The sequence below is a fragment of the Aptenodytes forsteri genome, unplaced genomic scaffold (genome assembly GCF_000699145.1).
Source record: "Aptenodytes forsteri isolate BGI_AS27 unplaced genomic scaffold, ASM69914v1 Scaffold16, whole genome shotgun sequence".
In the NCBI taxonomy this organism is placed as follows: Eukaryota; Metazoa; Chordata; class Aves; order Sphenisciformes; family Spheniscidae; genus Aptenodytes; species Aptenodytes forsteri.
In genome coordinates, this window is record NW_008794753.1 from 2,668,039 (window position 1) to 2,682,875 (window position 14,837).

Genomic DNA, 14,837 nt, shown 5'->3' on the forward strand with positions numbered 1-14,837 from the left:
TTATGTGGAAACAACTTTTTTCGTACCATAGTAGGCAAAGAAAAGCATAAGATATGCTAGTAAAGTAATAGTATTCTATACTCTAAACAGAAGTAAATAATACACTCTTACAGAGTGGAATTGTGTAGTTAAGATCTTAAATGTTATTCCAAGGTATACTTGCATATACTGCTTTTTTGAGATGTAGAAGACAATTAAGAGCAGACTTTATAATCGATCAACAAGAAATAACGTCAGTACATGTTCATATACTTGCATGAAAGAAGCACTGGACCATAACTGCAATGTTCCAGTGAAGTTAGCTGATTTTTTTCTGAATGAGTACTTGTTTAAGAAGTTGAGGGGAAAAAACTCTTTAAGTGCAGAAGAGCTAATACTGCCATTAAAAAAAACATTATGTCATGGTGTGGGATGATGATAAGCTACAGAACAGAGAGCTGAGAATAAATTAAATTCTTCATATAGAAGTTGGGAGGCTGAGTTTGATCCGGAGAGAAACAGACAAAGGCTGGCAAGATACTAAAAGATTTCAATCGCAGACTTTTCTGTTTTGAGCTACGGATTCTGTGATCAAGCTTACTTACAGTCATGGTGGTTTTTACTGATGTTCCATATTAGATATCCAATGAAGAAATGGATCCAAAGCAGCTGGCTACAAGGGCAGGGAAAAAAGAAATTTTTGAGAAAAAAATGGAGGAATTCCAGACTGGAATTTTTCACAAGCAAATACTGTCTGGTCGTGAATGCAAGGGATGTACTTTCTATAGTAAACCAAGTTGCATTCATTTCAAGGTTAGTGGCCATTCTGCATAGGGTCTATAAAGATGATGTATGTATCTACTATATGTATATACCGATGTCTCAATAAAAATTCTGTTGCACTGGGAGGAAAAAAAATTCTTGTTGTCTTTAATAAGTCTTTAGTCAAACCTGAAACAGTACTTGCCTTTTTCTCTAGCAATCTCTTAGGTAAGTTATAGTCAGATTAAATAAACTACTTAGTTTTACTACTTAAGTCTAAATTATAAAAGACTTCCTTTACTTAGGGGAATTTAAATACTGTCAGAAAGGTGAGCAAATGATGAAGCATCTTGTTAGACTGTGTTCCATGCTTTTTAAAAGGCAGCGTAACTGTTACTTATACATAGTTTGTACATACATAATTACTATAAAATAATGTCCTTAAAGAAGTCATGACTACAGCCCGGTTAAGATTTCAGTTTGCAAGTGACCATCATATAGTACCGGTCATGAGGAAACTGAGCTGCAGTTTATCTCTGTATTGTAATTAACAAGTGTGCTGTGAGGAGGTATAACACTATGCGTAGTTCTTCTCTGTACTTGAAAAGGCACATCAGACAAGACTTCTGTGTCAGAGAAATGTGCTGCCAGTCAGCCTGCAGGACTCTTCTTGTCTGCGTGTAAATGAATGTGCCAGGTATACAGCTTTCATGGCGTTCTGGTTTTATTAGGAGCTGGGAGCCTGTGCCTTGTGCAGGAACAGCAGACCTCCATTGGAAGACAGTGGCACCGAGCTCTGTGTTCAAAAAAATCTGTATTGTCTTTGCCACACACAGCCTAATTGTTAGCAACTCTATTAGACCACGAATGTGACATAATGTCTCTGACATTCACTGCAGGACAAGACAGAGCAGCTTAGTGCATTAGCTGTGCACAAACCCAGATAATGTTGCCCCATCCATGAAGCATGAGTTCCTGGCTTTATAGGCTGTATGCTTTAAAAGGACTTGTTTGGAGCAAGACAATGCTTTATGGGTTTATACAATACTTTGCACACAGGCCTGTGATCCCAGTAGGGGCTGTGAGCACAACTGTGGTAAAAGTGGTTGGTTTTGTCATTACATGTGTAAATGCTACTTCCTGTAATTCACACCACCTGATATGTTTGGTGTTCCAAGGACTTTGATGTTGGTGAAATCTACAAAAAGAAGATAGTTTTGATAAATGCATCCTACAGTGTTAATTTCTGCAGACTAGTGGGAATCAGTGAATGGCTCAAGGACTTCATCAGTATTCAGTAAGTAAAATTAACTGTAGACTCGTTGCTTGTTTCACCTCTGTACCACAACAGGAGATGTAACCAAACTCTGTAGCAAATTAAATAGATTTCAGTCAATACATCTACATTATTATATTCCATTCTTGTGTGATGAGGAAAGGAACTGTGTCTCAGAGCTGAGAAGTAAGAGGCTTACTGAGCCCGAGCTGTGTGTCGTTGGTTTCTATAGTGGTGATAGCAAGGCACCAGTCCCTTATATGTGGAAGGCAATATAGACCCGTGGTAACTGCCAGCCCTGAACAAGTAGAAAGCTTTTTTCCAAAAATGTCAGACCCTTTTAACAAGGGGAAAATGATCTCTTTGTAGGTACAAAGAAGTAAAAGAGGACCCAAGCTTCTTTCTAGGCCACCACAAAGGCCTTTAAGCCTAGGCAAACCTCTTTCACCAGCTGCCGTCCTTCATAGCGTGATTCGCGCTTATTTCCAGATTACTGCTGAAGTTTAAATGTGAAGAAGCTGATGAAATAGAGGAATGAATCTCAGAGCAAAGAGCACTTAAATTGAAATCCTGTGGTCTTTCCCATCAGTCCATTCATATAATCCTGATGACAAGTTATATAATGAAGTACTCTGTCCAGTTGGGAGAGATTGCAAATTAATTTCGGTTTAACTATATTGATAATTTTATTTGACTGTTTATAAATAGACAAATGGAAGTATCCCCAAAATGCTTCTTTTTAAGAATAATTCAGAGACTAGCTTTCTCTGGAGATATTTGAAGCCTTTAAAAATATAAAATACTACTTTTCACAACTTGCCTTTATCTAAAAAATGCGGTCAAGAAAATAATACATTTACTTGGAACTCTGTGAATCAAAAAAAGTTGATTGTAGTCTAGCCTAAAAGTGAAAAAATGCTAAAGCTCTTGTTTGTGTGTAAGTGAAGCTTATTGACAAATAGGAGACATCAGAGCGAATTCATTTGCCTTGCATAAAAAGTTAACGTTTCAACTCATGGCTGACTGACCTGAAGAAACCATTTCTGTGACTGTTTAATGGTACCCCAGTGAAATAAACAAGTTGTATTACCACAGTAACTGATTTCATACTCCAGAGATAGTTTTGCAGCTCACTACCCACTGCCACTTCGTAGTGATAGATTGCACTTGGAATTTCTAGCTAGCTTGATAAGAAAAATTATGGTGCATAGCTAAGCCATTCCTTGCCCACTTAGTCCCTATAAGAGTACATTGGAATGTGAACATACTACGGTTCTTGACTGAATGTAATCACTTGAGAGCTATAAAGTCTGAATGCAGCTGCTGTAGAAGATCTTGGCAAAGATGTTTAGCACTTCAGTCACAGACGAATGGAGATCGTAATTGACCACAATACAGCAGAGCACTTAAGCTTTTAAACTTGCTGTGGTGCTCAGCTGAATATGAATGTAGTTTTTTGCTTGTTTTGAAATCATGTATGTGGATTTAATTTTGACCCACTTATAATACATGTTTAACTTCTATTACAAAGTCTGAAGCTACTAATCTTCTGACAAAAATGAGGGTTTTTTCCTGCTCTCAAAGACTGATTTATTTTTTTCTCATTTAGTATGTTGGACAATTACATTTTTTAAATCGGCACCTCTGATTTGTGACCAAAAATGAAACAACCCTTGCTGAAAGGCCTAAGTCTTTTCTTGATATAATTGCCTTTTAAAGTACTCTCCACATACAAATTAAACATCAAGTATTGTGAATAGAATGAGTCAATGATTTTTCGATGTCTGATGAATTAATTCAATTTTTTCAAATAAATTGGTTACCCATACATTTCCCAGATAGATAGATAGCAAAAATAATCTATAGATCTTATCATCCATTGTCATAGTATTAATTTGAACAGCAGAGATCAGATTTGTAGACACTGATCTTACGCTGTATAACGCTTATCTTTTCTCAAGTAGAACCATACATAAATTGTTTGTTACAAAATAGTTTTACCAAGTATTTTGAAAATACCCACTACATCTAAGCTGTCATGGTATCAGCTGTCCTCTAAATCACTTGCATAGGTAGTTATAGACATAATGCTTGAGAACTGTTATCAGTGACAGACACTATATTTGCTAATAAAAAGCTATTTTCTAACGGTTAAAATGAGCATTATTACATCTCCGTGCAACGGGAGTCTGTTCTTAGCATAGTGGTTCTGTGTGTGTTTGTGTGTTTGGCAGCCTATGCTCTTAAATCATAAATATTTTATCAAGGTAACATTTGAAATAGAAGGAGCTATTCCTTAAAGTCTTTCTCAGGAGAAACTGCTAGTGATCTGTTCTGAAGGTCAGTATACAGGTGCCTGTTTCCCTATTCACATTTTAAGCTCCTGAATTCTGAACAGTTTCCCTTTTCTGTTTGAAAGTGTTTCATCCTGCTTTTGTTTGGTTTTAATTTTGTTTTGATAAAATTGTGATTAGCATGTATGTTCTGTGTTTCAGTTTGCTTAGGTATTCCTATGGCTAACAACATGTAGTTATCTATTTTGTCTAGCTTCCTTTCTGCCTCAGGCAGAATAGGTCTCCAGTAGTGCCTTAATAATTTCATTTAGAGTGCAACTGTGAGATTTGTTGTCTTCTGATGGGCATTTTGCGTGCATCACAGAGACCATGAGATGAGGCATTGAAATAAGTGGCAATTTCTATTCAAGATAATTTTGATACAGTTTGCAGCAAGCAGCACGTTCTCTCTTAATTTTGCAGCTACTTCTTTTCCCGCCCCCTCCCGTTAGAATAGGCAATTAGTCCACCCTATTCTTGATGATATTATTGAGCCTCAGCTTCACCTGTTTGGCTACAGTCCCTTTGTCTGTAGCTTGAAGGCAATAATTCTTGCCTTTTAAAAGCACTTTAAGACTTTCTGAGTAAAACCTCAATAAAGAATCAGCCTTTGTAGTTTTACAGTTGCAGCAGGGTTCTGTAGCTTTTCATTAATCTGTCACTCATTCTGACTTTTCTGAGTAATTAATCCAAGTGTGTGTGTGGGGAAGTAAACCTGCTGTTGTTACCAGAATAGGAGCTGGATGTTTCATACATAGCTTTAATTTGGAGTTTTATGTTAATTATCTCCATAGTTTTGACCCGCCTGGCAAAATGTCTGCTGGAATGTCCTGTGAAATAGTGGTGACATTTAAGCCAATGGTAAGTGCACCTGAGTGCTAAGTTACGCAATGATGAGAATCCTAGTCTAATCCAATAGTCTGATTAAAAACATCATTAATTTAATTTCTTAACTGTTAACATGGAAACAAACTACATTTCTAGAAAAGGTACTGTTGTACTTGGACAACTGTGTGCGTGTTCAAGCTCTGCTAAATTGTCGTAAGGCATATTCGAAGGGCAAGTTTTAGAAAAATGCCTGTCACTAAGTGTTCTTGGAATATGCTTTGAAACTTGCTCCAAACGGAAAGATTTGTAATATTGCCTAGCTAAAGTTAGCCAGGCAGTTACCAAAGACTGTTTTAAAGCAGAAATGTAGAATCTGTAGAGATACATTTTATTATGTTACTCAAAGAATGAGTGAAAATATTTTTCATCAGACTACATAGGCTAAATCTTTGCAAATTACTTGGTTGGGTTGGTTTTTTTTGTTTTTGTTTTCTAGATAAATGAAACTCTGGAAGGAGAAGTCATGTTTATGGCACAGAGAGGTTCTTTTTCTGTTCCACTGAAATGTACAGCCAAGAGATGCATTGTAAGTGACTTTTTTAAAGTATGTTCAGAGTCAGTATAACAACAGTAATAGAAAATGTGAGATAGCATAAACGTTATTGAAAATATTTAGCAAGAGGTATTTATATTTCTTTCTTTTTTTCCTTTTAAATGGAGAGTCTCTTTCCAGATTCATTCTTAGCTTCCCAGATTACACTGAGATTTATACAAAATTATCATAATGGATTTACTTAACCATGAACTGTAACTGTAACTTCAGAGCGGAATTAACTGAAGTAGTTCTGTTTAGAAATTGATGACACAATGTTACATTGTGAATGGAGGGAAGAGAAATGGTGGCTGGAAATGAGCTATCTTCTTCTCCTTGTAATTTTTGGAAATTCCATCCCAGACCTGCAGTAATTTATTCTTAACTTTAATTTTCTATGTACACAAAAATAAAAATATCACAATATCTTTCTATCTTTTCTGGCATTTCTAAAAAGCATATAGTCTCTCCTTTCTTTCAGCATCTGAAAATCTTTTGAGAATTCTATACCAAATTTTAAGCAGAGAACAGAATTTTCTTACTGTTAAGAGATGAAACTATAGGCAGCGCTAACTTTTTTTAGATACCTTAACTTCCTGTGAGCTAACTTGAAAAAAGTTTATTGTTAAGAGATGAAACTATAGGCAGCGCTAACTTTTTTTAGATACCTTAACTTCCTGTGAGCTAACTTGAAAAAAGTATTTGATAAAAGCAACGACTTTGTTTTTAAATTACTTCCTTCACAGCTAAGAGCAGCTTTGGCTTTACAGGCCAAAAGAAATTATAGATGAGAGTATACAATGCTAGAGGAAAAAGATTACGCAAGGAGACACCCAGTATTGGAATAAGACCGGCAAATGCAAAACTTGAGTATCATGGGAGCATAATTTAAAAAAGGCTTTAGACATATTAATGTCTTAATGGAGTTTGTGATATTACGTTTCAGTAAATTGAGTAAGATTGCATGCATACAGTACACTGGACTGTACATCGAAACTTTTGTGCACAGGATCAAGAATAATCTGTTACACAGAAAATAGGAGGGGGGAAGTAACTGAAAGGTAGCGCGCTATAATTATTACATTAGCAATCTAGCAAAGTATTTAAGGATGTGCTTAATTTTAAGCACTTGTAGGAAGCTAGAATGATACCACATCGATATTGCATACTTAAACCTGACTATGTGTGTAGGAGTCTGATGGTTTTCAGCTAAAAGACCTTGAAGATGAGAATGCACAATGCAGTAGAAAGCCAGCACATTAATCTTTGATCAGAGGAATAGTTTTCTTCACCTAGAGAATTTATGCCATCATTGTGCACTAATTACATGCATCCTGTTCTTTATGCCCTGAATGTGGGAAGAGTTCAGCTGTAAGGAACTCCTGTTCTTTACGCCCTGAATGTGGGAAGAGTTCAGCTGTAAGCGGGATACTAGCAAGCAACCAAGTTGTCTTTGTCGTTTTGATGCTTGAACTTGAATTACAAGCCTTTCGTTACCACACACTCAGTTACAAAGTCATTAAAAAGTCTATATGAAGTAGTGTGTTACTTTTTAAACTGGTTGTAAACCATGGTAGCTCAAAGAAACAGACAGGATGTGTTATAAACTGTAGTCACTATATGATGTAAAATGCTGCTTGCTTCTCAGCTTGATGCTAGTAAAACCATTTTACTGTAACACAAGAGCAACAATGTTGAATTGCTATGTAAATATTACCTACTTCCAGAGTAACTACCTGAAGACTTATGCAAGCTGCTACTATGAACAGGATTTAACCTGTTTTTTCCCTTGTCATATAGTGGACTGAAATGGAACTGGCTCAGTTTAACAAGACTTTGTTTTAATGAGTTGGCTTCTACAAAAAGGCAGAAGGATATGCACAGTTCATGTTGCGATTTGATACTGTCTTGAAATGATAATAGGAACTTTAAAGTCCCATTCTTGAAAAGGGGGATGCTCATTCAATTGACATTACTGCCTATCTAGGACAGTAGTAATTAATGGTTTATCTTCTCACAGCTGGCACTAGATAAAGAGCTCATTGACTTTGGCAGCCATGTGGTGGGAGAGAAAATTTCACGGACCATCAACCTGACAAACAGTGGAGCTTTGGGAACAAGATTTAAAGTTCAGACGTCAGCAGGTGACAGTAGTACATGCAGAGCAACAGCAAAATCTCCTGGAAGAATGGTAGGTTCCAAAGCATTTCCCTAAACTGTGATAGAAACATTCTGCTTTGTAAAGTGTGGTAGAATCGTACGGAATCATGGAACAGCTCAGGTTGGAAGGGACTTTGGAAGATCATCTGGTCCAACCTTTAGTAGTTTGTTTATGTTTGGGTTGGCATATCTTAATATAATCTGTTAGACCGACAAATATCACAAGACAAATTTGATGGGGGTGGTGGTGAACTGACAATGATAATTTTTTCTAACATTTTAGTCATTTATGTCATCGTTCCCATTTTCTCCATGTCCATGAAAATTAGGAAAAAATACTTCAGTTAAAAGAAGAGATTCTGACAGAGTCATTAAAAATCCCACCTCCTGGGCTTCAGAAAAATGCCAACTGTTGCAAAACTAGCAGTAAAGTAATGAGAATTGGGAGCACTAGCCTGTGATCTTCCTTTGAAAATTCAGAGCTGTTCATTTAAATTTCCTGTCAAAGAAGGACAGTCACAGTTATTGACAAGCTGTTGTTGCAAGGGAAGAAGTCTTCTTAGTCAAACTAAGAATGACATTGAGGGCCATTGCCTGAAAACTATAATAATAAAGAGCATTAAAAGAATTGAAGGAAGATCTCTCAAACCAATAGTGGAATGAATGCAAGTTATTGTAATATTGTGTCCTGTGGAATGTCCTGGGTGGGAATGAAGCAGAGACTGTTGAAGAAACATACCAAAACTCAGACACTTGGTGCAGAGCTGACAAAATGTGTGGTGTTAGACCTGATATTGATTGCCTCTACAGCATGCCAATTTCAAAGTTGACAGAAAACTGAGGAATCCTGACAGCTGTACTCCTCCATGTAAGAGATAATTTTGAGTGAAGAACACTTAGAAAGCATGTGTACAACCATCTTTGCATGTCAGCACTGTGGGGCAGATTTTTGAGAAGACTGAACATCTTAAGTCTGAAGATGTACTTGCTCCTTTTCTAAATAAGTTGTGGATTTTACTCTTAAAGTGGGGAAATCTTCAGATTTAAAATATAAAACCAACCAACAATAACCAGCCACCCACTGTGGTAGGAACTCGTGCTTTGTAATTCCTGTGCTGTTGAATATCATTATCATAAATGTTCCTTTTTCCTCAAGTGTTGCATAGGTAGTACCCATAAATAGATAGATTTCACAGGTCCTTGACCAGAGAGAATATCACTACTGGGTTGCATATCTTTGTTTTGAAGTGCCTACATGTTCTTGTAAGTGCAGTGCAGATACTTCATCTTTGTTCCATCACTGCAGTCTTTAATTTCTTTGATTGTTGAAGAGCAATTGGCTCAGATGGTTTTCAAAATTCTCTGGTTGACAATCTAACTCAGTTTTATGTTCTAAGAAAAGGGTTGACCTCTCTTTTGAAACACTACATTAAATAACATGTACAGTGAAACTGCTGAGCTGTTTGCCACCGTTTTCAACTCTCATACTATCCTTACGTTAAAAGCGCAGTTCAAATAAAGAATTTGTGAAATAACACTGTCTGTATCCATGGTTTTCCTTCTGTAGTCTATCTTTTGTAGGTGTGTAATAAACAGAAGTCTAGTTTTAGCAGACTTAGTTTTGACATAGAACTGCCTGTGTTTCCACTAGAAAAATGTTAGTTCTGTTAATTGTAAAATAACTAACATTATACTGTATTGCTCCCATTATGTTATTTACCTGTTTGGGGCAGACAGCAAAAATTAAATCTGCTCATTGATAAAGGTCTAGTAGAATGTGCATTTATTAGAAAGTGCAACATATTTCTCCATTTATAATGGGGAACAGTTGCAAGAAAACACAAGTCTGATTTCCAACTGCTTGATAAAATTGGAGCTGGTGCAAGCTAGATGAACAGTCACAGTAGAAAATGTTTTTTCTGTGTTTTCTAATAGGTTACTCAACATTTCAGTGGCTGTGTCCCTGACAAGAAAGTCAGCGATGGACCTGTGACATCTGTAGTTGAAAAGAAGGAACAAATTTGTCCTGACGGTAGTGAAGAAATGACCCACTGTGTAGCCCAGGTGGAGCAGCAGAGGACTGAGACAAGCCTGAGCGGTAGTTCCACAGGTGAGATGACTATTTTAAAAAATTGGCAGTGCGGTTTCCCAGGCTAAGCATTATCCGTTAGAGTTTCCTGTAATGGACTGTGGAATTCAGTTTGCAAAGTTACTCAGTAAATTAAGTAGTTCATCATTCTCGTAGTAATGCTATATTTCTTTGTGTGCTGCCTCACAAAAAATTACTAAAAATAATGTACTGACACCATTATATCAAAACCAGCAGAGAATCTCACTTCTCATTAGCGATCAACAATTCAGTCTCGGAAGAATACAGAAACCAGCTAGTTACAGAAACTGCAAAACTGTTATCATTCTTGTCTCAGCAACTGAATACCCACTTCTCAGAATAGAAATCCACATGACAGGTTTATTTTTATAGTCTGTAATTCTAGGAACAAGGAAGCAGAAAGATGAACCTCCTCAGACATTTTGAATCTCATTCCTAATGTTTACTATGTGCTTAATAAAATCCAGTCTTGTAGAAGAAAGACTTAATTTCTGTATTATCTCTATTCTTTAATATTCCTTCTGGATATTGATCATTCCGGTTGCAGGAAACTAAAAGTTCCATGAAAAGGTTGTGGCTGGTTTTTCTTTTTAAATCTAGGATCTGTATTGTGAAATGGAGCGATTCCATAAATCATGGTATCTGTCTCCACAGAACACGCACCTTCAAAGATGTTTTCAGACCTTCAAAAAAAAAAAAAAAAAAAAAAAGCATTGCTTTGGCACACTAACGTATCTCATGACACCTTGATCTTTTTCCTGGTTAATGTGAAGCATATGGTTGCCAGTTGATTACTGCCATACAGTCCAGAATTAGCTTCGTCTCTCTCATGATGCATTAGTTTAAGGCACTTCGAAGCCCTGGTGGGAGACTGTTTAATTAAAAGGCACTTATTATTGCAGTATTTTGAAAATAAAGTGAAGCAGCACTTTCACTTGCTTTGCAGGTCCTCCTGACTGCATTGCTTTGTCCCACTGAAATTGTTCTTAAAGCCCAGTTCACGCTTTCAGCTGAGTTTGCATTCTTTGATGTGACAATCTCCGCTACATGCTTTATGCTACTGAAACATTAATATTGTTATTCTGTAGTGGAAGGCTCAGGTGCCTAAGGTAGACTCTGGACTAGGGCAGAGTTGTATGGCCAAACAGAAATTACCTTCTAGACATTTATATTTCCACATCATTGGTATACATTATTGGATTTGCAATATTGACCAAAATCAATGTACTTCTGCTCTGTTTGATATTTTTGTTTAGTGAATAGATGCACACATCCAGCATTTTGTGGGGTTTTGTTTGTGGTTTTTTTTCCCCCAGAACAACTTGGTCAAGATGTATTAAATTCCAGATCAGATCTAGACGCAGACAATGCACATAATTTAGTCGAATTTTCTCCTGAAGAAACACCAGTCGAAATTATGCTTGGAAAGGTAATGAATATCCTGAGATACAGATAAGATTTTTCACTAGTCTAAGCCTACATCAAATAAATTACTTTGGCTCTGGTGGGAAATTCTTAAGTACATTATCAATTTCAAGCCCACTGGACTTCACTGTATCACAGTTAATTCTTAAAATACGCTCAAAATATTTGACCTTTCTTTTGATCTATAAAGACTTATTTGAGCTGAAAGATTCTGTAGAGATTTACATTTTACATTTTCCCAAGAATGTCTGGGAAACATCAAACTTGAGCCATATTAAAGAATCTGTGTATAGGAGTCCGGATACTAGTTCGTACTAGCATTTATTGCTTCTACCTATGCATACAAAAGGCAGGTGGAGTTAATGCTGAAATCACTTGAGCAGATCTGTGAATGGTAGCGCAAGACAGCTTCTCCATGTTTTAGTTACGTATTTACTAACATATGATGGAAACACTTTGGTTAACCACATTAGTTGTCATACAGAGTCTCTCAGTAAAAGGAGACTCAGTAAAATTCTGACCATGCCTGGTTGTGAAACCATGTGTCATGCCAAGTCTTTTCCCCACACTAAACCTCCCAGGGAGCTACTGATACTGATTTTTCCCTTGCATAGTGCGTTCAATCTAGTTACAAACTAGGGGTAATAGAGTGTTTGTATGGTATGAGTTTATACTGCTTCTTTATTTCAATACAATTTATAGCCAACTACAGTAATACAGTCAGATTTTCATTAAAAACATGTTACTTCTTGTTTAGGTTACTGAAGGTGAAATTGGACCCTTCAGCTCAGTCAAACTTCAGATTATATTTGTCCCAGCTATCCCTGGGGACGTGCGGGCAGAGTTTGTGATCATGTTTGACAACTCAGACTGCAAACCAGTGAGTGATTTCGTGCAAGACTTGCTTCAAAACACTATAGAAAGAGGGTTTAAAATGCTCCTACTTCTGCTTTTCCCAAGAATTAAAATTGCTCAGAATCCTATATTAGAAACAGGAGAAGGAGGTAGAGGAAGATATGTTTATGAACATTATAAGGAATAACAATGAGGTACCATATGATTATGTGTTACGTGGTTTGATGGGAGGTAACTTTGTAAATCATGGCCCTTCTTTCTGATGCAGTATGGTTATTAAACCTGTTGATTCTTTTAAATTTCTGTGCAAATAATCCTGATAATCTCATTTTATCAGACATCGTGCTGGAGAACATCTAATGTTCTGGGAACAAATATGAAAGTATTCTTCTCTATTCCCAACCTACGTAGTTTATTTTCTTTCTGATATATCGGGACTGGAATTATTTAGCATGCAGTAGTGAAAATGATGTGTGAAAGCTGGAAGAGATGACAACTTTAGTTACCATTTCAGCATATTTTGATTCCACACTTTATTGGAAGCCAAATTCTGCCTGGGAACAGTTCACAGAAGCTTGCCAAAAAAAGAAAGAAAAACTTCCAAGAAGCTCAGTAGGCCAGTCTTGGCTCTCCCCACGGTCTACAGATGGAGTAGTCTACAAAGGAGCTGCAGGTGCATACTGCAGGCTCCTGTGGGTACCCTCTCTTTCAGGATCATTTTATCCAAGTCTGAGCTGTGTGGCCACTGATGTCAGACCTAAGGTCGTTATAGGAAGTACAGCACTGTGTTGCCATTACTGCATTTCTTTGCTGGCTAAACAAGCTGCAGTCTCTCGAGTGTCTGAATTATGCAACATTCACTTCAGCTAGGTGCACTTTAAATACTTCTTTTCAATATCGTGGGCAGCATGCTATTCCTTCATGTTCTCTGTCAAGGAATCCAAACCGAAGTATAATTCTTTTTTTCTGCTGGGACACCATAACATGTAGGTTTTATTTTACAAATTATTTTCATATCTTTGCCTAATTAAAGAACCTGTTGCAATATGAATAATAAAATATTTTACCCAGCTGTAGTTTATAACAGAAATTTTTGCTCTGTCGAGATCAGTAGGAGTTTGAGACTAACAAAAATAATTATACTCTTGATTTACATGTTAACAGCTGTGCTTTAGTGCCACTGGAGTTTCTGTTGATGTGCCAGTTTGGGTGCCCAATCCCAACATTGATTTAAAGATCTGTATGTATGACCGACTTTATCAGGATTGCATTGTCATTCAAAGCAGGTGAGCTACCCTTTCATTATCAGCTGCCTTCTATAGCTAAATAATGAGATCTTAAGTCACTAGGTGATGTCTTGAGGTTCCATTGTGCCAGACCCATCTTGTCATCGTAGGAAGCTGAAGAACAGTTTGGTTTTTTCCTTGGCATTTTAGGAGGACATTCTGATTACAAGCCCTCTGAGTTCTACACTTCTCTGGAAATTGGACTTGGGTATCCTGCTATACCAGATTCCCAAGACCAGCAGTAGCTATGAGGTGTCTGGGTTAATACGTGCCTTTCCACTCCTACAAGATTCCCTATGTTGTACCTGTTCCATGGTATAACTGTAAAGTCCCTAGGGAACAGCAACCCCCCAGAGTTTCACCATGTGGAATTTGCGCACTAAACATTAGGGAGATAAATGTGTCTAAAATTAAGTGCACGTCGGGTATAATTGATTCAGCCAGGAAATTTTATGAAAGAATATTTTGTTATTTCTCAGCTCTTTTACCTTTAATTAAAGTCCATGGGAGACATGATCTGGAAGCCAACCTCATGCCAACCGTTCTTTATTGAGAAGGTCAATCACCAGTCTTTCCAGACTCGGGATATGATGCTGGATAAATCATGTCAGTCCTTTTGCATTTACTATAAAATGGGAAGGGTACAACTTTTTCTAACCCCCATAGGCATTAAGCACTGCACTGGAGTGACAGATACCTTGTAAGTACACAGATAGTGACCCAATAGCACTTTACAGGGGAAAAAATATCTGGGTGTTTCTGTAGTCCAAGACAGTAACGTCTGAAGACTGGTTCTGCTTGCACTGTACTATAAAGGCAGTGTTTCAGCTCATTGGCTCCCAGAGGTTTCTTGCTAAAGTGTGACAGATACCTTGTAAGTACACAGATAGTGACCCAATAGCACTTTACAGGGGAAAAAATATCTGGGTGTTTCTGTAGTCCAAGACAGTAACGTCTGAAGACTGGTTCTGCTTGCACTGTACTATAAAGGCAGTGTTTCAGCTCATTGGCTCCCAGAGGTTTCATGCTAAAGCGGTGACATGAACTTTTACCTCTGTTAATGTCTTCAGGTGCTGGGCGTCTTCCCTCCACCTAATGCAGTCACTATTGAATGCTTATTTTAACAATTTGCATTTCTTAGATTCTATTTAAATAGGATTGGGGTGGGTTTGTGGGAGGGTGGGGGAGGGCTTGGTTCTGTAGAAGGCATCCATTCTAAACCTCTTACCAG

At 37.3% G+C, this 14,837-nt stretch overlaps 1 protein-coding gene across 1 annotated transcript in view; it reads left to right on the top strand.

Moving 5' to 3' along the window:
• The window catches only part of CFAP74 (cilia and flagella associated protein 74), a 49,334-nt gene that overhangs the window by 13,175 nt on the left and 21,322 nt on the right, over positions 1–14,837 (top strand). Inside the window, exons 12-20 of the mRNA XM_019470728.1 lie at positions 619–792; positions 1,920–2,038; positions 5,145–5,211; positions 5,675–5,764; positions 7,791–7,961; positions 9,866–10,040; positions 11,357–11,469; positions 12,223–12,345; positions 13,485–13,606. Coding sequence (XP_019326273.1) covers positions 619–792; positions 1,920–2,038; positions 5,145–5,211; positions 5,675–5,764; positions 7,791–7,961; positions 9,866–10,040; positions 11,357–11,469; positions 12,223–12,345; positions 13,485–13,606 — 1,154 coding nt within the window. The remainder of the gene's footprint in view (positions 1–618; positions 793–1,919; positions 2,039–5,144; positions 5,212–5,674; positions 5,765–7,790; positions 7,962–9,865; positions 10,041–11,356; positions 11,470–12,222; positions 12,346–13,484; positions 13,607–14,837) is intronic.